Source organism: Branchiostoma lanceolatum, chromosome 1 (genome assembly GCF_035083965.1).
Source record: "Branchiostoma lanceolatum isolate klBraLanc5 chromosome 1, klBraLanc5.hap2, whole genome shotgun sequence".
NCBI classification, from domain to species: domain Eukaryota; kingdom Metazoa; phylum Chordata; class Leptocardii; order Amphioxiformes; family Branchiostomatidae; genus Branchiostoma; species Branchiostoma lanceolatum.
In genome coordinates, this window is record NC_089722.1 from 5,123,828 (window position 1) to 5,148,131 (window position 24,304).

At 43.8% G+C, this 24,304-nt stretch overlaps 1 protein-coding gene across 1 annotated transcript in view; it reads left to right on the plus strand.

Moving 5' to 3' along the window:
- LOC136430582 (transforming growth factor-beta-induced protein ig-h3-like) overlaps positions 1 to 21,086 on the plus strand; it is a 31,546-nt gene extending 10,460 nt beyond the window's left edge. The window contains exons 3-17 of the mRNA XM_066421323.1: positions 831 to 895; positions 7,524 to 7,681; positions 8,100 to 8,264; positions 8,852 to 8,997; positions 9,590 to 9,732; positions 10,241 to 10,356; positions 10,867 to 10,975; positions 11,957 to 12,094; positions 13,346 to 13,515; positions 14,432 to 14,568; positions 17,650 to 17,887; positions 18,800 to 18,997; positions 19,249 to 19,493; positions 19,973 to 20,135; positions 20,495 to 21,086. Coding sequence (XP_066277420.1) covers positions 831 to 895; positions 7,524 to 7,681; positions 8,100 to 8,264; positions 8,852 to 8,997; positions 9,590 to 9,732; positions 10,241 to 10,356; positions 10,867 to 10,975; positions 11,957 to 12,094; positions 13,346 to 13,515; positions 14,432 to 14,568; positions 17,650 to 17,887; positions 18,800 to 18,997; positions 19,249 to 19,493; positions 19,973 to 20,135; positions 20,495 to 20,695 — 2,392 coding nt within the window. The 3' untranslated portion in view covers positions 20,696 to 21,086. The remainder of the gene's footprint in view (positions 1 to 830; positions 896 to 7,523; positions 7,682 to 8,099; positions 8,265 to 8,851; positions 8,998 to 9,589; positions 9,733 to 10,240; positions 10,357 to 10,866; positions 10,976 to 11,956; positions 12,095 to 13,345; positions 13,516 to 14,431; positions 14,569 to 17,649; positions 17,888 to 18,799; positions 18,998 to 19,248; positions 19,494 to 19,972; positions 20,136 to 20,494) is intronic.
- The last annotated feature ends 3,218 nt before the right edge of the window (positions 21,087 to 24,304 follow it).

The window sequence follows — 24,304 nt, forward strand, 5'->3', positions numbered from 1 at the left end:
ATAAAAAGCCTTTGCAGAGAAGGTTATGTTTTTGGAAGCGATTTTATGTATGTATGTTTGTTTGTATGTATGCATGTATGTGTTTGAGCAGCATGTCAAGAATCTATGGATTGTCATGAAGTTTTGTACGTCGCAAGGTCATGTCCCATAGAAGAAATTATTACATGGCAGCTGACCTAGTGCAGGAGAACGTCATAGTTTCAATCTTGTATAATTATCAAGCTATGGTCATGGGTTTTGTCTGATAGATAGATCTAGTGGTCGGGAGGAAACGTCGACATTAGCTTACCCCTCTTTGATTTTTTACTGGGAAAGACATGTCAGTACGTACGATCCACAGATGTTGCTTATAAACGGTTTGTAGGCTATACAACATTTCATCCGTACCGCCAATGAAACATGTATGTCTCTTGATAAATGCAAGCTGCAGTTCTTATTGCTTCGTGCGATACTTGTTAGTCCCCAGTTGTTCAAAGTCTTGTGTTGGCGAAACAGCTGTGCCCTGACGTACCCCTGTATCACAACAACAGGATGTCCAAAACTCAGACAGCACAGACTGACAGTAGTTGCCATGACTACGAAAGGAAGTCTGTCGTCTGTGGTGACCGCATCTAAACCACCTGACGTGTGTGTGAAATCGTTACCTCAGGCTTCAGACGAGCTTTAGAAGTATTCTTGGAGTTTGGCCTGACTTGAACGCCTTTTTTTTTAGTTCAGCGGCTCCAATCTTTCTCTATATATATATTTGTTAGACGTTTAGGTATATACATGCAAACATTTCTTTTTCATATGGACACAGTAATAATTATGACATTATGTTTCTCCTGCAGGATTATCCGTTATGAGTGCTGTACAGGATACGGGCAGATCCAGGGAGAGAAGGGCTGTACGACAGGTACTAATTATCTTCAACAGTCTTCACTTGAAAGTTCAAATTCATCTGTATTGATAGAAGTCACTCTGAATCAAAGTTGAACTGTACATTTACAACACAAAATTGAACTTACCCAAATATTACACGACTGATAAACTCCAGTCTTTGTCAAGGAATGAGCTATCCACTGCTTCTGTGACGTCACGTTTTGCAGAAGGGACATGTGAGCAGTTGGTCATAAGTTGCAAAAAGTCTTCGGCGCCCCCTGTCTCTGTCGGGGAGTGGTTGTAAAGCCCCGATTTAGATGCCTTCTTGTATTCCTCCTGCAAAATAGTCTGGGTCTGTGACAAAGACTAGAGTCGACCAGTTGAACATTTGAGTACATGTAACTCCAAATTTTGTGTGTGTTGACAATTCAAGTTCAGCTTTGAGTCAGAACCGTCAGTAGTTATTACACTGTAATCACAGATTTTGATATTCAAAATTATGTCATTTCAACATAGTTGTCGTAGGTAAGCAACCTTATATTTCTTTTCGGCAGCTGTATCATCAGGGCGATGTGAATTTCTCTTTCTCACATTTTGACTTAATTATCAAGGATGCGTTATCTAGGCAAGAGGAGAACTACGTTGAATCGATTCACCAACCAGATGAAACTGTCTAATATTACTTATTAACACTCTGCACTCTGTCCAATATTACTTATGATATCAAATCGTCATACCGCTGATTGTACACCTGGTTGGTGTAAGAATGAGGTCGCCAGCCTGCAAGTCCGAGAGTTAGGGTTGGATTTGTCGTCTGGGTTTCTCAAAGTAGTTCTACATGTCTTGTTTTTATCATTCCAAATGGACAGTTCTCTGTTACTACTCATTGATTGCCGTGCGCAGACAGGGATCGAAATACCGCCTGTAAATGCCTGTTAGTGCAGGTAGAATTGGAGTTGTACAGGTATTTCTGATGTTTACCTGTATCTAACCTACAGCAGTCAATCGATTATGCTGTAAAATGCATATATGACTTTTTATTGGCTCTATTAGCTCTTACCACGGCTCTTACAGATGAACTGTGGATGGAATTGTTGCAATAGCTCGGCTGCAGATGACGTTCAATGTTACCTGCTCCAGTGCAGGTATGCAGACGTATTTCGAGCCTTGCCCGTATAATATTGAGTTTACACTCACGGCGCCTGCTGGTCTCCAGACCGGCTGTTCCACACAGCGAACACATTGTCTCCTCAGCGAACAGACTCCTCATTCTGCAAGATAACTGATAAAATGTTGACGAAGGAAGGAACCGGTCTACTGGTAACCAATCAAACTGACCCGGTCTCTTCGTCATGACATGCACGTAAAATTCGTAATACCATCGCCCGATAAACTTGGTGTTTGAACCACCTCCAGTGTCAGTGAACCTACACAGAATCTTCAAACTTTCAATCGGGGGCAGTCTGATACCATACGCCTGTTATGATAGGGTGAAGCAAGTCCTGTTAAATTCTGGACGAAAATGAACGCAAATCCTGCCTAGCCTTCTCATAGCAGGTGTGTTTTACAGGAGTTTATACGCTCCAATGGAAGAATGAGATACCCCCTACTTTATGTACATATGAATTCATGTATGTATCTAATGCTATATCAATCTTTGTTATATACTAGACACAGGCATGTTTGTTCAGTTTATATCAATTTTTCACAACACATTACATTTAATCTCACCAAGGGCATTATATATAATCACACCCCTGTACCCAGAAAGCAATGTTTATGCGGGCATCCTCTCATTTGAAACTCAGCTCTGTGGAACAATTCGGTGATCACGTTTGTCGCATTCAAAATTTGCTATAGAAACACACAGACACACACACACACATATATATATATATATATATATATATATAGAGAGAGAGAGAGAGAGAGAGAGACAGAGAGAGAGAGAGAGAGAGAGAGAGAGAGAGAGAGAGAGAGAGAGAGAGAGAGAGAGAGAGAGAGAGAGAGAGAGAGAGAGAGAGAGAGAGAGAGAGAGAGAGAGAGAGAGAGAGAGACATATTGCTTTATCAAGCATTGGGCATTCATCAGGGTCATGCATTGTGCGAAGTCTATAGCCACTCAATGTATTTGTCGTTTGTTGTACGTTTGAATGCCTCGGTTCTGACGCAAGTCGATAAAATCTAATATATAGATATAAACATATATAAATGGCTCAAACATTTGTGTAAAACATATCCTAACCCTACATTTGCTTGGAGATCCTTGTCAATATCATCCATATAAATTGCTGTGATTTTTAACCGTCTTGCCCGGGGAACTGGCCCCTTATATTTCTTATCTGACTGAAACTACGTAATACTGTTTTTGGAATCACCATACCCACTCAGGCAGCGATCTTTGCGATGTATATGACCTATGCCGCATAAATTGACTATAATCCATGGTCTAAAATCATGATTTCAAAGACAACACAGCACACAACACACCTATCTGAATGAAATTCATTTGAACTGCTTAGATTGTTGGTCGCCCGGCGACCGCCACGTCAGTAGAACGGAGGTTATTACTTGTAAGGGTCGGACAACAAAGGGGAACAGGGTTGTACTTTGGTCCGGTGTCCTGGCCATGCCGACCCCACCGACACGTCGTGTGGACACAGCACACACTCCACACACTCGTGCGGGCCACAGACCGCCCTGCTGCCGCTTCAGCTGATCTTCCACTGATAATGTTAATAATGGTGTTTTTGTTTTTTCATTACTACGTAAGCAATGGCTTCCCAGAACAGTGTCTGAATCGCGCCGTCTCAACAATGGTTAATGATAAAAAGTTTCATATATAATTAGAGATGCTCTGCACAAGTATAACTTATTCATAATAGTAACAACAAACACTCATTAACTAACATACTGTTAGAATTCGTAAATGTTTCTTTAACATTGATATACATTCAAATCTAATAAATATTGCAGTGAAAATGTCATAATACTCTAAAACCATTCTATGTATCATACAACAATTGGTCATTCTTACGGATTGTTATGAAAAATGACGACACAGCTGATCTGCCCGATAATAAGAATCCACCAGAGCCAATCTCTGATGTCACTAAAATAGACTTATGGCCGAGAACGGCCCAAAGTGTGTTGCGCGATATCCTGTCTTCTGAAGTCCTCCATTATGGATGCTTCACCATAAAAAATGCCGTTTTTCCCTGCAAAGATATTACCTAGCAAATGGCAGCTAAGCCCCCACAGATCCAGATGTATATGTGAGTCCTAAACTCTAGGTCATCGCTTGGCATTTACAAGCGTGGTTGTATATTTTACGCAGGCAAGATGGCTACATTAATAATTTGAATGGGCAGTTTTGTACGAAACAAATATATCTCTGCTTTTCATTACAGGGGCAATAGGGATATCTTGATTTACGATATAGTTCAGAAATGACCTTATCTTGTCGCATTGAGGCTACAACGTCTGATTAGAAATACACATAGAAAGGGGGGGGGGGTCTCTAAATACGTCACGCTGTTTTCACTCGCCCTGGCTTTATCCGGAATACTTTTCCATGTCATTAGTGGATGTTTCTAAAATCCCCATAACAATTGTAGATTTTTTGAGTATCGTTTACAAAGGCCACATTTGAGTGTGTGGGAATAACCCGTTGATTTTTACCACATGTCGCGAAATCTTCAAGGTCATCATTGTGTGGTCAATGTCGTCCATGACACTCCAGCAGTGCAGTTTATTGTGAACCATTCCAGACACAAAAGTGCCAACTCTGGAGCTTGTCTGAAGCGTGACAACCCACATCTGAGTTAGACCATACGTGTCTCTTTAGACCATTGCTGTCTAATAGATAGACAAATAATACACAATATATATTAGTATTTATCTATGTTATTTTTGCAATTAGCCTTCGCGCAGGAATTTGCAATAAACTTACTATCATATTTCTAATGTCGAATTAGTGCTAAATGTGCTAAATTTTGCTTGTCTAGAATTCCAAAGGACTGTGACGTAAAGCGTCTACTGTGATTATAGTTTTGCCTCTCTCTGATGTTTACGAGTTCTCGACTTTTGGTAAAAAGAACGCCCAACAGATTGCAAACTTAAGATTTGATGTACGGAAGAGTACAGTAATAATAGAGTTCAAAGTTCATTCAATTGCTCTGGCTCAATTAATCAAACAGCCGCATTTCTCGTTTTTATGTTTATCTGTAATTATAATTCACAACACCCCTTTGCTTGAGTAAACTGAGATCACTTTCCCTTCATTTCAATTTTCTTTCCTCTTCAACCACTTAAGACACCCCTACTACAGCTGGCTGCAATTTGCACCACAAAGAACATTCTACAAATCACCCACATCCGCTACAGAACCGGCTTGCTGGGATAGAATCATAGAACACTAGCCTCCAACAGGCCTTCCTGCGGGAGTACGGATCGTAGAATTCGGCAAAAGGAATAATTGGCCAGTAGAGTCAAACTACGGTAAGGTTAATATTTCCCCCTCTTCCAGTCAAACCCTTCGGAAGCCAAACTTCTCTTTCAAATTATTCTCCCTTGCCCAGTGTAGTTAGTCTGGTAGAGACTACTAGAATGCCAGTACGAACTCACTGACACACAAGCTAATTGTTACTCGCAACTGTATAGCTGGTAGACTCGGAATTCAGGTTTAGTCACGGACGAAAGATGCTGTCTGAAACGTCTGGCCATTTTCAAATCTATGCAAGCAGCTTGAGTAACAGCTATCTTGTTTGTCTTACTACCTGGATGTCGAACCTTCAGCTACGAAACACCAACTAAATTTCACAGGCTTACAATTAGTTTCCTTTGGCTGGGCTCGTCCCGAGACTGCCAGTACTCTCCAAGCAGAGGTTGGCGGGGAAGATTGTGACTATTTTATCATATGACCGTTTTTCGTCCGTTCTCCCCACCAAGTTTGAAAAGGCAACGATTAGCTGTTAATAGCCTTCGAGCCTCCGACTTGGAGTGGAGGTTGGTGGGGAGAGTAGAGAGGGGCATATGATAAAAAGGTCACAATCTTCCCCACCAACTTCTGCTTGGAGAGTAGTTCACCAGGTCACAGATGGTAGATGCTGCCCTGCCCCGTGTGATTCCACCTTCATATCACAACTTTGGCACTTCAGGAGATCATGTCGTCGTCTGTTAATCAAATCAATATACGACGCATTTACAGGCACTATTTCCCATGTTGACAAACTACATGTAATAGATCACTTATCCCAATTCCCATGTTGTCATTTGGATTTTGTAGATCCTCATGTATTAATAATGAATTGATTTCACGACGCGATTGCGTCCATAAAATGAAAAATTACTTGCACGCATCAATTTCCATCGGTAATAAACCCATGAAAAATAAAAGCCCGTTTTAATAGCAAAAGGCTCGTAAAGTTTCTGATAACTCGTAAAGATGACAAACCTGCCGGTGTATCGGCGCCCCGTGTCACTGTCTTCATTATTCACTTTTACGGGGTAGTTTTTTGCTGGCTGCCAGTAATGTATCATCCGATATCAACACTTTTCCACTTGGCTTTTAGACTTGTACTAGTGGAATGAATCTAAATTGGCCACTTTGGCGAACTTCTGCCAATAGAGAATGTTCGACTGTAACAATCAATCAATCAGTATAACTTTATAGCACACAGAATATAGATATGATAATGCATGGCATATAAGTATACTATGCATCATCATCTCATCATGTTTTCCCGAAGGTTGCACGGATGTTCATATTCATACTTAACACTGAATAATAAATATTTGTTAACTCTGTGTAGGAAACTAAGTACTATGCTTTTCTATGAGGAAAGCTTACAAATGAACCTTACAATAAATAATAGCTAGCATCGACACACTTGTTCTCCAGGCCCCGGTTGCCATGGTAGCTGGTCAGGTCCAGACCGGCTGCTCAAAGCCCTAAAACGTTACATAATAGACATCAGGCAATGTGGCATTTATAGTTTGCTTATTTGTATTCAATAAAACAACAATGTTGATGTATGGATTATGTTTTCCCCAATGTCTACGCAATGTATAAAGAGCCTTTTCCCTTATGGATGAGGGTTCTCACTCCAGGCACAATTATGATAAACATGTTGTTTTCTGTCCCTCTACAACTTTCATCTCATTCAATTGACCGACCACGACAAATCCAGACAAATCTTACTTAACACCGCAAAATTTGCTCAAAACAAGCCAGACGTCTTGGAGATGACTCATTTGTTTGTTTAGTACGTCAACTAACAAAGGGAAGCTGGGCTATAGCAACCGCTCCCTGTAAAAATAAATCCTGCTACAGAAACAGCAAGGAAACTTACTGACCAATGTGCTAAACACGTTACTTGTGTTCACAGAGCTTCCTCTGAGGAACATCCCAGTACCTTGGAGGGTACGGGAGCAGACACCATGCTGCTAGCTGTACACCACCCAGGACTCTCTCTCTACATATACAACTAACAACAGCTACATCACAATTCAACTGTGCTAATGTGTCCGCAGAGCTTCCTCTGAAAAACATCCCGGTACCTTGGAGGGTACGGGAGCCGACACCATGTACACAACCCTTGTACAACTAACAACAGCTACATTACAATACAACTGTGCTAATCACGTTGTTTGTGTTCGCAGAGCTTCCTCTGAAGAACATCCCTGCAACCCTGGAGGATACGGGAGCCGACACCATGCTGCTGTACACCACGCGGGCCGGCCTGACCGACCAGCTGGAGAACGAGGGAGCCTTCACCGTCTTCGCGCCCAGCAACGAGGCCTGGGCCGAACTACCGCAGGTGTCAGAGCTCAATCTTTACTACTCTCTTTGGATAGTAGTGACAAGCATATATTACACAGCTGTCATTGAACATTCTATCCAACAAAAGTATCAGTCACCAGACGAATGGTTGGCCATCACACCGGTCTTCATCGGGCAGTGACGCGCTCACTTCTAGTAATTCTGACTTGTAACATCAGAAAGGGGTAGAAGGTGCAAAGAAGTCTATGTCGCCCGCCGTTCTAATAGCATAATGTATTCTCATGTTTGATTTGATCAGTCGTTGTTTTTCCACATATCACAGCGATCACAACCTTTTGATTTTTGTACCTTACTTTTTAACGTCGAATGATGGCTAACATACATTATCTGTGAATAAGAACGCACAGTCGAACTCTGAGTTAGGATTAAAACTTGTGATGTCTGTTGTATTCCAGGAAGTGATCGACGCCCTGGTGTCTAACGTGAACGTTGAGTTGCGGAACGCGCTGCTGTACCACATGGCCGAGGGCGTGGAGGAGATCAATGACTTCTCCAACGACCGGATGTTGAACACCTTGTACCGGAACTCCCCCATGCGTATCAACAACTACGCAGACAGCGTAAGACACAGCACTACACCACTTTGCATTTTTATATTTGTGTGTTTTTTGTTTGTTTGCCTGTTTAGAATATCCATTAGTAACACGCATCAGAGACACTATTCTCCTTGGAATCCTATACCATTTACAAACGTAAGATAAATGGTGCGAGAAAGTTACCACTTTCCCATCAAAGGCTGCGACCTCGCTGCAACCGCTGAACGACAAAACATTTTCCAGGGTATCATACATACATGCACAAAATAGATATACAACCAATTCAAAGGTCAATAATGCAGACAAGTTGCACCATCAAAAACAATAAAATCATCCAGCTTTCAAAATCTTAGTCGCTTTATTCACTTGTTTCGGTCGTCAGGTCATTCAAAAGCTTCACAGTTCTGTAAACGAATATTTTTTAAATTCATTTCCCGCAGTAAGTGTTGTGTTTGTTTAGGAAAAAAGAGAGTACACATTGACTGTCTTGTTGGGTATGTATGGCGTTCATGAACTGTTAAAGGTATTTGCTAATACACTTTATCTCACCAGTGACATCAATGCTACAGAATAGTTTTAAAGTTCTAATACGAATTAATGACCCTGTGCAGATTTACACCGTGAACTGCGGACGTGTCCTGCGGCCCAACCAGCGCGCCACGAACGGCATTGTGCACATCATCGACAAGGTGGTCACCCCCACCACCGGCACCATCGACGACTTCGTCAGCAACAACGACCGCTTCGCTACACTCAGGTAAGACGTCTTATTAATTCTGTTTGTTTGTTTTTTGTTTGTTACTTTGCCTATTTTCTTGATGGTACCTTGATGTAGTCATGAGGGAGTCATCTTGAACTGCAACAAGACAGAAATATGTCATTTTCGCTATAAAAATCGACACACCCTCTACTTTTGTGTATTTTTGTCTTTTCGAATATACTTATTTTGAATGTTTGTTTCAGACTGTGAAAATTAACTACCGTTTATATAGACATTCTTTGCGTGTATATAAAGCAAAAATCTAGCTAGACTTAAGTGTGACCTGGCTTGTCTTTGGCAGGACAACATAGTAAATGCAAGTAAGATAGCGTACTTACAGAGTTACACCTGGATGTATGTATCATCAAATGGGGTTTCACCATTATTTAAAGTACGGTTTTTAATAGCCTGACTAAATAGCGCTCCTAGCGGCCGGTCCCACGGTTACCGCCCCTATGGAGGTGTAATTAACCTCTGCCAGCGAGAGATTGTGTAAACACAGGCTAAGTTTTAAGATTTTAAAATCATTTGCATACACAATGAAACGTCCTAGCCCGAGCTAACGTGTGACTTGTCGTCCCGTTGCCAGGACGGCCATCACGGCTGCCGGCCTGTCCGAGGCGATCCAGGGAGAGGGACCCTTCACTCTGTTCGCCCCCACCAACGAGGCCTTCAACAAGATCCCGCCGGAGACGCTCAACAGGATCCTCGGGGATGCCGACTCTCTCGACGGTATGAAAAATAAACACAGATTGCTTTTTTTTGTTTCTTTGTCTGTTTGTTTCGCATAGACGTAAGATTTGTTCAAAGGACATGTCGACAAATACAATGCAGCTAATGCTACCCTATTGATTGTAGAATGGAAGAGAGAGGCTCCTCTATGGATCGTAAAGGCAGGCAAATGTCATGGGCATGGCCGATGGAAGTAGTCTTTTATTCCAACGAAATTCCGTCCTCTCCTCTCTATCCCTATTCCAAGTCTTTCCTGACTAACATGCTGTGTTCCTGATGTTATGTTTCTGATTTTATATGTTAACAACAGACGGATCGAGTCATGATTCTGCATTTCTCCAAGACTAACATTACGGGGTGTGGTGAAGATTTTGGTCTCAATGGTACTGGAAAGCCTGACGCCGTCTTGCACAGGCTTGTACAGGCTTAGTCATACACATAGTCATGCGCAGTGTACATGTGTCTCAGAAATCTAGGGTTACAATAAGCGCTACATTACCCTCCCCAGCTCTGCTAAAGTACCACATCCTGGACTACGGGTTCTGTTCCGCTTTCATTACCCGCCGCCACAAGCTGCGCACCATGGAGGGGTCAAGGGTCAACGTGTCCTGCGGCCGCGGCGAGGTCAAGTTCAATTTCATTTTTCTACCGTATTAACGGGCAGAAGCACACTACATGATGTATACAACTTAATGGCATTTATTTCTACCAGAATCTGTACATAGCTATAGATCAAATTGAAAAATCCAATATATCGATCTAATCTATCTCAAGCTATCTATCGATCTATATAACGTTATATTTATAGAATTATTGAAATCACAACTGTTAGCCAACTAAAAAGAATGGACTTTTGGAGTTTTCGTGCACGTGTGACGTCAGCAATGGGTCATGGTTGTTCGAAGTCAATATCGCCCCCCCTCCCGATCGAGGAAGCTTTGTATTAGGAGAAATTGGGTCAGATAGCTGAATGGACTAAGAAATTCAGTCGAAAAGTCTAATGAGTAGAATATTTATGTAAAGTTTCTGAACAGTTTAATCTTCCATGATATGATTTACCAACTCTGATGAATTTTCATGCGGATATAGAAAAACAGTAAGACACTAACTGTCAACAACATCTTGTCGTCACAGGTCGGCGACGAGTTCCGTGTGAACCAGGATGTCCAGATCGTGGAGTCCGACATCGTCACCGACAACGGCATCATCCACGTCATAGACTCTGTGCTCATCCCCAACGCAGGTCAGTCTGTCTGTTTGCTTGTAGTACTGTGTGTCTGTGTGTCTATTTCCCGGGTCAACTATGGCACTCGGTAGTGATTCAATGGGGTTGGGGTTCATTAGCCGACCGCAACTCCAACCCCTTAAACTACTACCGAGTGCCATGGCTAGACCCGCGCGGCGGAGAGCTCCTATAGCTCCGAAGCGAGCCCGCCCAAACCGCGATGGACTGGACACCAAGTTACGGAATGGCTGGCTCGCGACATTTGCTGAATTGCTTCATTAAGTTCCATCGAACGACCTACATGTAACGGCATGCGAAGCGTTGCATTGACAGGAAACCGGTAGACCGTTAGTTGATCGCTGTTATTAGCTTCCCTTCGGTCATCGATTCCAGACGAGGTTTGAACAGACTTCGGCTCTACCTACCATAACTCATTTTCCAAGCTGGCGCTTTGTTAAACTCCAGAAAAGCACCTGAGTATTTATCCCAGGGGAGCCAGTATGGATCAGTCGCAGATAAATGTGTTTGTCAGTGGCTTTTGAACTTAACACGCATACTTTAAGAGAACCTAGGCAGGTAGGCAGATTCTAGAAATTAAAGCACACTACCCATGGAGGCCTATCTCATCCAGCACTTCGACAGAACGTATCGTATAGGATGAGCTCTTTCTGGTACAGTACTAGCTCATCCGGTTCCTCCGGGCATTAGAACTCCTGTCAGCTTCTTCACACATATGAAAGTTGAACCATTCTTGAACCAAGATAGGTGATGCGACCAAAAGGCGAAAGCTTGAGATGTTTTCAGACGGCATCCGCTCTCAAGGAAACTCATGCTCAGTTACCCCTTTTGAATTCAGAGGTAAAAACGTGAACCTATGTGAATTCTTGTATAGTCTATATTTCACATTATGTGTTAAGGTTTATAACGGTGTATGGAATAATGCAAGATCAGCGGATATCGAATCTATGTGATCGAGGTCTAACTCTGTTCTCTTCCCAGCTAAGAACGTTGCTGAGATGTCCGAGTCCGTCGCTCCTCCGAAGATCAACGAGTACCTGTCCTCCTCCGGGCTCATCGACGAAATGGCTGAGGGCGGGCCCTGGACCATCCTGGCGCCCACTGACCAGGCGTTCGATGGTAAATAGTCGTATATCATGGATGTATTTGTTTATCTATTCATTAGTTTTAACTCAGACACAGGTACATGCACACCAAAGGTTGCTCCAAGTAGTGGGTAGGTGTAATGAAGGGCTAACCTAAGGAAAGTGTGAGTGTGTTATGTGTGTGTTACTGAGTGAGTGTGTATGTGTGTGTGTGTGAGCGAGTGAGTGAGTGATTGAGTGGGTGGGTGGGTGGGTGAATGAATTAATGAATGACTGAGTGAATGAGAGAGTGTGTAAATAAGTCGCTGTCTAAGACGATAATTCAGCAGCCTTAAAACTTGCTCTGACCCAGAAACCAAATCCATGTGTTATTATCTGCTAAGTACGTTAATAGACGAGTTAGCGGACAGTATTTGGGCGGTAATAGACCTGACAATGTCGATGTGTCAACACGTATTTTGTTTCGGTCGGTTCGGCTTTCTTAGCTCAGATTAACGACTGACTGTCTGCACGTTGCACGTTGCAAAGGGTCAGAATCGCGTCTTAAGAAGTCTTAAGTCGCCATGTCTTCCCGTCAACTCTGTCGGCACGCTTCTAGTCTAGACTGAGCAATCGACATGGTGTCTTAGGAGGAATTCAGTAGCAGCAAACTTACTTATTCAGCCCCATAGTCTATAAGACATTTGTGGTTTTACGTCGTCATGCATGTCCTGTCATCCCGTCAGCCCTGCCAGCATCATTCCAGTCAAGACTGGGTACTGACACGGAGTTCAGTAGTAGGAAACTTACTCATTCAGCCCCTATGATCTTTATTCCATAGCCCAAGAGGTTTGTTGTTCTTATAAGTCGTCACGTATACGATGTCTTCCCGCTAGCCCTACCGGCTGATGTACAGTCCATACTGAGCAGTAATAAGGTGTTTCTTTAGCACATGACAACTTAAGTGTATGGTCTAATTAAGAAGTTAGTGGGTTTTTTTAAGTTGTCATGCTTGTCCTGTGTTCTCTGCATCCCTGCCAGTATCAGTCAACCTCAGACTGAATATCGACACGGCTTTTCAGAAGGAGATCAGTTGCAGCAAATTTACTCCCTCGTCGCCTGACAACTTCAATCCGTAGTGTAGTTCTTAAGTAGCCTGCCCTGTCTTCCCGCTACCCAGTCCAAACTGTCGAGTGTCGACACGGCGTTCCAGAAAAAGATCGGTAGCAGAAAACTTACTTTTATCCCATAGTCTTTAACACATTTTCTGTTTTGAAGTAGTCACGTTTACCCTGTCTTCCCCCAGCCCTTCCCGCGGATGTGCAGTCCAGACTGGACAGCGACACGGCGTTCCAGAAGGAGATCCTGAGCAGGCACATCGTGGAGGGACAGCTCACCGGTCGCAAGCTGATCGAGGGGCAGGAGCTCAAGGCCATCGATGGTGACACCACCCTGCGGACCTCGCTCTACAGGAAGGTAATCAACAAAGCAATCAATCGATCTGAAGTTTTGTTCTATTTTTTGTTTCATCTAAATGACAACAGAAGAAAAGGGAAGAGAATACAAATTGCAACAGAGCAATGAAAGTTTATTGCAAGTTTTTGCCCCTAGGTTAATTGCTTGTACATGTAACATGAAAAGGATGGACAGACAAAAGGAACAGTATAGCACGTGACTACTCTAGTCTAACTACTGACACGAAATTCTACTTATTTAATTATTGGGTTTGGTGTTCGACTTCTTTTTCCGCGGAACCGAAACAGTGGAAGACGAATGATCCCACTTTTTCTGTTGTGTGTTGTTTATGTGATGTTAGGAGGAGAGAAGTTGTCTTTTTGTCTGTGAAAGTGGGAAAATTAGGATGGAATTTGGTGGCCGCAATACAGAGGTCACCCAGGCAGCGTTGATCAGAAGCAGAATATGATTGGTGGAGAGCCGATAGGAAGATTCCAGACTGTCAAACTCACACAATCAGTCAATCAGAAGTTGGCAACCGTTGTCTTCCTGTAAACTTTGCTGTGCAGAACTGGAGTCATCTCACGCCAAATCCATCAATCAATCAATCAATTAAGCAATCGATCAGTCAATTAGCTAATCTCAAAATCTTAGATAGCTACACAACTATTTTATCTGATACTATGTGTGAAAAATAAATTTCAAGCTTCAGTAGTTATACTAAGCATCCATAGTATTTAGCGTTAGCATGTAGTACCTAAGTGTTTCATGCTTTATACTTTACATCCCGTGGACCACGTGTGGTCATAGGTGCATTTGGCCTTCTGGGCATGAATGTGCGATACAGATCATTATCATTATTATCATTTATCATCTTTTATCATTACTATTATAAAAGCATTAAAATGTAAGTGACCGCTTTTCTTGATTTTTCTAGACGTTCTGCATCGACAACGCGTGCGCGTACCGGGGCGACCACGAGGCGAACAACGGGGCGGTGATCCTGATCGACAGAGTCCTAATGCCGGCGGAGGGCAGTCTGTGGGACCTTATTGAGCAGGACGGCAGCTTCAGGTATGGACGGGACCTGTTTGTCTGTCTGTCTGTCTGTCTGTCTGTCTGTCTGCATGTCTGCATGTCTGTTTGTTTGTATGTTTGTTTGTTTGATTGTTTGTGTGTTTGTGTGTGTGTGTGTGTGGAGGGACGTCTGTGGGACCTGATCGAGCAGGACGGCAACTTCAGGTCAGCACGGGATCCTTTCTACTTATTCTTAGGCCGTATTGATTCGATTGCATTGATGACATCTGCGCGAGCATTACCACTAGGTTTCATCCGTTACAAAACAAATTTTGCGACCATATCGTATAAAGAAGATGCAACATATATTTTATTAAGCAAATATGTGCCGTAGATTACAAAGGAAATATCGGAAACCGGACACCAATATCGTAAAAGTCTTTGGTTTAACCTTCCTGACCACGTAGATTTCATAATAACGACGGGGTAGCGACGTTGGGAGCGAACCAAAGCTAACAAGGCTGGGCTCCAGGCTTATGTATGGAAACAGAGAGTAAGTGCTGTAGTTTTAGGCCCCCTATCCCAGTTAAGGGAACTGCATCGGCCGAGTTTGTTTGAGACTTGAAAGAAGATATCTATTTACACATGTTCACGATAAGATGATTCACGGATTGTGGGTGGCATGCTGGAAAAAGCAAACAAAGCGACCTAGGGTCCATCTTGACTTAAGAGAATGAGCATCAATATGAATCCACTTCAATCAATAACATAATAAATCATTATAACAAGCTACGGCTAAAACGTCTGAAGATTTAAATCATAGATGAAGAAAACTGGCTACAAGTATTCTAAGAGAGTTCTACATATTCAACGACTCCTTCCTCTACAAAAAAAACTCGACAAATCCTCACACGTAACAATTTAGAAGGAAAAAGATCATGAAAGATTCACCAGACGCCATGCCGTGTGCCGGGTGATTGATAACGGGAATTGTTACGGTTTAAGAGATAAGATGTAAGTGGTTTCCCTCTCAGATAGAGGAAGCTTATTATGTCTAATCCTTGCGTGGGAGGTGCCGTCTTTAAGGAGGCTGCGGATCGCGTCTCCTCCAACAGCTGGACTTGCTAACTCCTAATAGTGACGCTAGCTGACACAGGCGTGTATTGACGATGGGGGAAATGGGGAAGTCAACATCAGGAGTTAGCATGACTTGAGAATGGTCTTCTCTGCTGTAGTCCAAATATACTCGAATATGCCGTGATACAAGTGACGCTAGTTGACCTATGTGTGTATTGATGATGTCACAAACCTGGAGAAGTTGACATCAGGTACCCCCCCCCCCTTAGGAGTTAGGACTTGAGAGTGGTATTTTCTACTGTAGTCCAAGTGAACTTAAATATGCACATCATCAACTTTATGGGAAGACAGATCTTATGGTTATAATGGAAACACACTCTACATTGACTTAGAGTGCTGATGACTTGTAATGATCCTACTGGAAGAAGAAAAGAAATGTCCGATGAACGATAGGATACGGATAATGATGTAATGATAATAATAAATGAAGTTGCTGCTGCTGCTGCTGATGATGATAATGAAGCTGCTGATGATGATGAAGCTGATGATGATGAAGACGGTGATGCGTGTGATGATGATGGGATAATGATGATGATAATAATGATGATGATGATGACGATGATGATAATGGTCATGATGATGATGATGAAAAATAACTCATATAAACTGCCGACCAGATTAAACTTTGACATGAAGTATTTTTTCACAAAGCGTAATCTAAGTTTTATCAGCAATCAGCATTCGCGATCAGCCGCGCGTTTACACCCACCTGTACAATCCGTAACGAGGTGTCATTTATCAACATCGTATTCATTAACGTCTTAATCCTGTCGGAGTGATGATGATTGGAACAGGGCTGCACGTCACCGTGATGACGGATGCTGTGCCGATGTACCACTGAGAGAAACATGGGTAGTAATCCGTGCTGATGTTGCAACTTTGCGTCATGTCGTGAATGTAAGATGGTCTGTGACATTGAACTCGAACTCCCCTCCCCCGCGCCTGACGGCTGCCACATTAGGCAGTCCGGCCAGAGGAAACAGTCTTTAAGGCGCGTGATTTCTTCTCTCAGGGAGGCCATTTCTCCCCGCGGGCTCCGGGCTTTCCGAACGCGGCTTTAGAACCGTTCCCGCCCCAATTCGTTATGTTTTATTCAGCAAACCCCGCGGGCTACTCTCTCCATCAACCGCTCCAGACAGCAGATAAAGGCCGAGACACGATAGCTCTAATGAGGCCGTTCGTAACATGCCGACAGAGACGGATGCCGTTTCTCCAATTTGTTTCGTCAGTCAAACAAACGTTTCGAGGAACTGCGGGTGGGTTTTCGTCAGTTTGATCCAGGTGGGGCCGGGAGAGGGGGCAAGCTTTAAAGTCGTTTCACTTAGATTTCTCGTAGAGTAGAACTCATCGCTGCAGTTAGATGTTCAGAGGTTAGGTGAGGCAAGTCGTTCAGTGTAATGCAACCAGCTGCCTCCGTGCCGCGTGCCTGCGAAGCTGGTGTGTTTCGCCCAAGGGTGCTTAAACAGACTACTAGTATACAGATAGCTATGCAGTCTATATAGATATGGCGACATTAAAACGCATGTCTGTATCCATCATATTCACAATAAAAACAACCCATTCTGAGAGGTAGATGACTTAGATGATGTTTCTGCAGCGCGATGCCCTTTTGTATAATGTTGAAATGTAAACGAACCTTGATGACCGCATTGCATAAAACGAAGACTGTGCCTCAGAATAAGATGTATCATTAATCAAGTCACACAGAGACGATTCTGATGGAGTTTATCAACGATGGATTAGATGTCTTCGTTTCGAAAACACCTGTCTTTTATAATTGATACTTTTGGTTCATTAGCAAAGTAGTATGAATTGTAAACATATAAACTGTTAACAATGAACACATTGGGTTTTTTATTAAATAGTGCATGTTCGTTAGAAGAAAATTTGTTAAACGAGCCTCGACCAAAGTCACAATGCTCAAATAAATAAATCAATGAAATGTAAGTCTTAACAACGACTTTTGTGTAATTGCGGCCTATATCTTTAAATCTCCCACAGCACACTGAAGACAGCCATCCAGACCGCCGGTCTTGTGGACGTCTTCAAGAACCCCGCCGTCTTCACCGTCTTCGCTCCGACCAACGAAGCCTTCGAGAACCTGCCGGCCGGCAAACTGGACGAGCTGCTGGCGGACTCCGAGGAACTGACCAACCTGCTGCAGTACCACGTCATCGGACAGATGTGGCACCGCAAGGCCATGAGGCCCAACATCAAGTACCGCCTGCCGTCCGTCCAGGTGCGTTACCGGCCGTTTTGCTACATTGGCGGTTCGGTACAGACCGTTTCGCTACATCGGCGGTTCGGTACAGACCGTTTCGCTACACGGAAAGTTATTTTGCTACATAGCAAACGTCATTTTGCTACATAAAGTACCGACTGTCGTCCGTCCAGGTGCGTTACAGGCCGTTTCGCTACATTCAGTGTCGGTTCGCTACAGGCGCTAGGCCGTTTCGCTACATTCAGTGTCGGTTCGCTACAGGCCGTTTCGCTAGATTTTCGGTTCGGTACAAACCGTTTCGCTACATCAAGTACCGCTCGCCTGCCATCCGTCCAGTTAGGTTACAGTTTGTTTTGCTACATCTAGTGTCAGTACGTTTCGCACATGGCAAGTCAGGTCATTTCACTACATATACATGGCAAGTCATGTCGTTTAGCTACATGACAAATTATTTTGCTACATCGGACCTGTTACCTTCCAGCTGGGCGACTTGGAGCCATTCTTCAGGGCACACTTGAATTGGATTTGAAAACAGAATCACTTATACCATTTATGACTTGAATCGCCCCAAAATGCTAAAATCTTGGCATCAACTGTAGAAAAGGGTCTTTGTTCATAACAGATTTTCCATTTTTCAATTTTCAACGTATAAAAAGTTACGAATTGTAACTTCAACAGTGTTCGGCGCTCTGTACTTACCCTTTTACGGTACAAAGGTACAAGAAGTCTTTAAAGCCATTCACCCGCCATGTATCCATTCATTCATTCATTTATCCAATGAACCATCCATCCATCCATCTGTTACTACATATAGTACATGTATAAAGGTTCTTCACTTTTTACTCGACCTTGTGGCCGAACAAGCACTTCGCAGGAAAAGAAAGGCTTTGACTTTCACTTGACTTGACTTGTATTATTCCATGTTCCCAGGGTAGGAAGTTGGAGATGGTTCGTGCGAAGGACGAGGACAGTAACGAGTACGTCGTGACGATTAACGAGGGGGCGACGATCACGCAGGGCGAGACGCTGGCGACCAACGGCCTGCTGCACGTCATCGACCAGGTGCTCATCCCGAAAGCGAGAGGCAGCGCGGCCGGCGCAGGCGCAGGCGAGGGCGGCAACAACCTGGTAGGTTTTCACTTTCACATGTTCATTATAGGTATCTCTGTTGTTGATTATTTGCCCTTGTTAGTATAATTTCTTAGTTACTCGGTTAGACGATCCCGGTCCCGTTTTAATGTATTTATGCTACTGATTGTATGGTTTGTTATTTGAAAGAGCTCGATTAGTGACAGTACATGGCCTAGGGACGTCCGCTCTGCGATGTTATCCTGCCAGGATAAGGTACCAAATGTTTTCATGTCGAACTGCCGACACAGATCAGCGTGATCAACGGCGGCGCGGAGGGCGAGGGCGGCGCCGCGGGGGAGGGCGGCAGCGTGTCCGTCAGCGTGGGCGGGGGAGCCGGCGGAGAGGGCAGCGTGATCGTCGGCGGCGGCGAGGGCGCCAGCAACGTGGTGACGGGAGAGGGCGGCCCCAGGGTCATCAAGGTGACCAGCAGGGTGACCCTGCCCGGCTCCGGACCCTCCATCTGGGACAGCATCGACCAGGACTCCGACTTCAGGTACCAGGGTTTCCACCAGTGGCGTGATGATTAATAGTTTTACACAATGTGCACACAAACAAACAACAGTCTCGCAGGCAAAAGTTACATTGAATTACATGTGTTGTTATTAACGTTGGATAATGAGTGTGGCTGAGCAAGAAAACCTTGAAACCCCATTATTTAAACCGAAATTAGCAAATTTGATAAAATATACCTGTCAGACACCAATTGCCATGGCAACACAAAAATAATAACTGTTATTATAGAATTGTTGCCAATAAAAATCTAGGAAAAGTTACCAAGTTTGGTGGTCCAAGCGCACTTCGTTTGGCAGTTTTACGGCGTCAGCGTTGGCGGGGGCACTTTACCCCCCCCCCCCCTCCCCTGGCTAGATAGGGTTAATCCTGACATTCCACAGTATCCTAAGGTCTTCCACCTTTGTTTTTGTTTGTTTGTTTGTTTATCTGCTTTAATGGCTATATTCCATTCGTCCACAGCATCCTGATGTCGGCCATCTCCACGGCGCAGCTGGAGGACATGCTGGACCGACCCGGGACCTACACGTTCTTCGCGCCCACGGACCGCGCCTTCAAGGCGCTGCCGGAGGATGCCCTGCCCAACCTGCTGGCCAACCCGGAGCAGCTCACCGAGATACTGGAGGTGCGTACGGCATGAAGAATAGAATAGAATAGAATAGAATAGAATGTAGGCTAGAACAGTAGCCATCAACCTGGGACAGTTCACCGATATCTTGTGCGAACGGCGTATCAACTGAGATAGTATGGAATAGAGCAGAATACAGTAGAATAGAATAGAAAAGAATAGAATAGAATGGAATGGAATAGAAAATAATAGAATAGAATAAAAGAATCTTTTGAAATCCTTAAGGTTCGTACTTCCTTCAGAGTAGGCTAGAACAAAATTTGCTCATTGTATATCTTATAACAGATTAGAGGTGAAGGGCATCATTACCAACGAATACGTTACATTCACACGTCTGTGTCGCTGTTTTATTTCAGTACCACGTGGTTGAAAACGTTCTGAACAGCAAGGCCGTGTCTCCAGGCGTGGCCATCCCCTTGGCAACCCTGCAGGGAGGTCAGGTGACCGTGCGGAACCAGAACGGCGTGGTGACCGTGAACTCCGCTACCGTCGAGCGCGCCGACCTCATCAACACCAACGGCATCATCCACGTCATCGACAAGGTCCTCATCCCCTAGGCTTCTCGCGAGACCGCGCGAGACTCTCGCGAGACCGTCCCGGTCACGAGGCGTTCTTACGAGTCAAGAACGAGATTCCGCGAGAAAAAGTCTCTTGTTTCATGTTAGTATCTAGCATAGCAAGCCTTGTTAGGTTTTCTTGTAATTTCATACATATCTTTGAAGATTGTAAGTTTAATGGATATGGAAAAATTAATAGGAACATATCTTAGAGTATGTAAGAAGTAAAAAGCCATGATTACGGTTTCGATTTTTACGGACAATGTTCAACATTATACATGTTATATCCGCAAAGTATGATTCTATGGTGCTATTTGATAAAAAGAAACATTTTATGCCGTCTCTAACAGCTCTATATTTTACCCGGACTTAATAAACAGTTGTTACGATCGTCGGTGTGCCGCTGTGCGTCTTTCGGATTTTCAGTTGTCTATTGATTCTGCTGTATGAAGCCAGATAAACAGCCTCGGCTGCCCTGATATCCTGCGGCAAAGGCAAAACAGGACATAAACATTGAACTGTTTGTAAATATTCATAACCATGTAAAACTGGAGCACCTACAGTCACAGGCCAGGGTCAGTATATCTGTCATGGGAATTCGCAGGGATTGAATGAAAGAATGGTTCATTATGACTAATTATCATGATCGGCTATAAAATGTATATCGCAGCCACAAGTCGAATTGCATACTTTTAACAAATGATATCAAAAACTAATAACTTACACGGATACACTAGAGTTTACAGAACGTGTTCGCAGCTAATCATAGCTGATATAGACATTGTGGGAACTGGTGTGGTCATTTATTTGCAATAACGATGATATTGTTAAGTTTACTTGTGAAGGAAGCCGGGAGGACGCAGGTGACTTCAGAGCTGCCTCAGTACCTTGGCCATCGGCTGTCCGCCTGCACTCCTCCTTAAGGCTCCTCCATGTTTCACGGTCCCACGCCCTGGATTCTGTTACCTCTAATCCCATGTCTTTTAATCTCTAGTCCTTCTACTCTTGGGGGAGGGAGGGGGTATTCCCTGGGGTCTCAGGGTCGATGTTGATTGTATACGTAAAATATAGAACTCATTACCAGCAAGTACTGTAGGAGCATCCTCAGTATGTTGCTTTAAACAACGCTTGCAGTTAGATGTGCAAGGGTTGGGTGCGACAGGTCGATCAGGGTAAAAACAGCCAGCTGCTATCGCTCCGCGTGCCTGCGAAGTTTGAGTGTTACGTCGAAGGATGGTTATCACCGGTTATACAGATACAGATGTACTTTGGTGTGCCCCCATTCCACTCGGGCGGCGACCTCGCCGCGCTCTCTCTGTGACCTAACAGAGCACTCGACGAAAGAACGAATATCTTAACTCTTTGTGTGTTTTGTTGTGTTTCATAGTCATACTTTACACTTGCACTTTATTCCAATTATGAAATCTAGTGTTACAAACTCAGTGTATGTCGCAGCGAGGTCGCAGTGCGAGCGCCGTCTGGGGGAATGGAGGCCTGAACCGATGACTCCAGACCATTGCCGTGTCAGATCAGCGTGATGCATCAGCCGATCGAGTATCACCTTGATTTTGTGACTACTTCATCATCCTCCGGCTGTATCAAACAGAGCCTGGCTTCAACACCGCCGATCATTTACCGCGGTAATATCCCCATCGACCCGGGACAAGATTTGTCATCAGAAAATCGAAGAGCCGCAGGAGATTCTCTTTTCGCCTCACATTTATCAAGTTCATCAACTATGTTGCCGATAGGAACTAGGATACTTAAGTGTCCCCAAGACGTTATAAAAACATCGTTCCAACTTTGATGTCGACAACAAAATATTTGATAGTAAAGAACTCTACTTGAGACTGACCATGACTCCTTTCTGAATCAGCTGTAGATACCCGGGCCCTCAGTCATGATATACACTACTGCGCATGCGGTTCATAGAAACTCTTTTGTTGATACAGAGACATCAAAGCGCCTACGTCAGCCGATGTTGTAGCCAACATGATCCAATCTCCCCTCGGGGGTAATCTTCACGGGCTCTGCCTGCCGTAAATATGGCATCGTCTATGTGATTCACATATCTATATATTACCCCTTATCTATCTATCGGTTCGGCTGTGAAAGACATACATATACATATAGGCCTGCCGGCTCACATGACGGTAGCTGTAACAAATGGCTAGCCTTTCCAACAATACGAGAGGCGGAATTGATGTTTTATACACAGGCCAATTCAACTAGATGTAGTATCCACATTTACAATCGTATCTACAGTACCTGCCGTAAGACAAAGAATACATCATGTAGAATGAGAGATTAGGGTTAGTATGTGCAATCAATATGATTCATATCCCGTGTATATCCCTATGGTACGTGATATGTAGCCCTGTGTACTAGCATATCTCTTGTACTGAAGATGTGTCTAATGATATATTGGTAACGATGGTATGTGTGTAGGAAATATGGACCCTTGTGTATCCCTTGTAATCTCCAAACAGATCAAACGGTTGCAAAGACCGTATCCAACTGGCAAAAGGAGTTTTTATTGCAACCCATGGCCAAGTGAGTTGTAGACCTGCATATATCTCCTGTACTAATGTACGTGATAATAATTAATGGTAACGATGGTACGTGTGTACGTTGTATGTACCCTTGTGTATCACCGTGGTACAAGTTTGCCGTCTTGTCCCTTGTCCATGACCCTGCGACCTTGAATAACTCTTATGACGGACGGCAGTTCGCAACACGGTTCGCGCTGCTGAAAATGGAATCTATCGGGCGGCATCTTGCATTCCGTCCCCGTACGTCTGTTGGCATCGCGCGTGAGATATTGCAATCCCTCCCGCTGCAGAGGCATAAACCGGGCAATTCATCGGGTTGGGAACGTGCTTAACCTGCAGGTGGCTTCTCGGGAGCACTCTCTCGCGTCTTCTCGCGATGTTTGATAGCTGCAAGGCATGCCTAACTTCGCGAGAACTTGCTACCTCCATGAAGAATGGAGGTATTGTTTTGGGTGTTTCTGTGTGTATGTCTCTCTCTGTGTGTGTGTGTGTGTCTGTCTGTCTGTTAACTAAACAACTAGATGGATAGTGATAGTATTTTGGTATGTGGGTAGGTCTTGGGACGACGAAGATCAAGGTCAAGATTGGGTCTGCTGGCGGCATTCCATAGTACTGCAGCAGAACCCCCGTTTTTGTATCTTTTGTCCTGTACGTGCTGCGGTTTTGATCTTTTGGTGGGAGATGATGTCAGATAGAAGTGCTGTAAACTTGGACTTGGTTTTGTACCTGATTTGTACACTGCCGTATTTGCGCAGTAAATCCTAGCCTTTAGACTGGCGGATAGAGGAACGATACGAGATGGTATAGGCTTGGGTCCCCTTGTGTGCGTTCCCGTGACAGTAAGTTGATCTATTTCGATTATCATGGCAAGTTTTGAAAACGATTTTTATATTGAAAAGTTGATAATGTCGTCATCTTAACATACGATGAATAAAACTCGCTAAATTAGTTTAATCGTGTTACAAGAGGAGAGAAAGGGTATCTGAATTATAAATACAGATAAAGCATAGCATAGTTTTCCAAATAAGATATACTAAATATCAAACTTAATGCAATT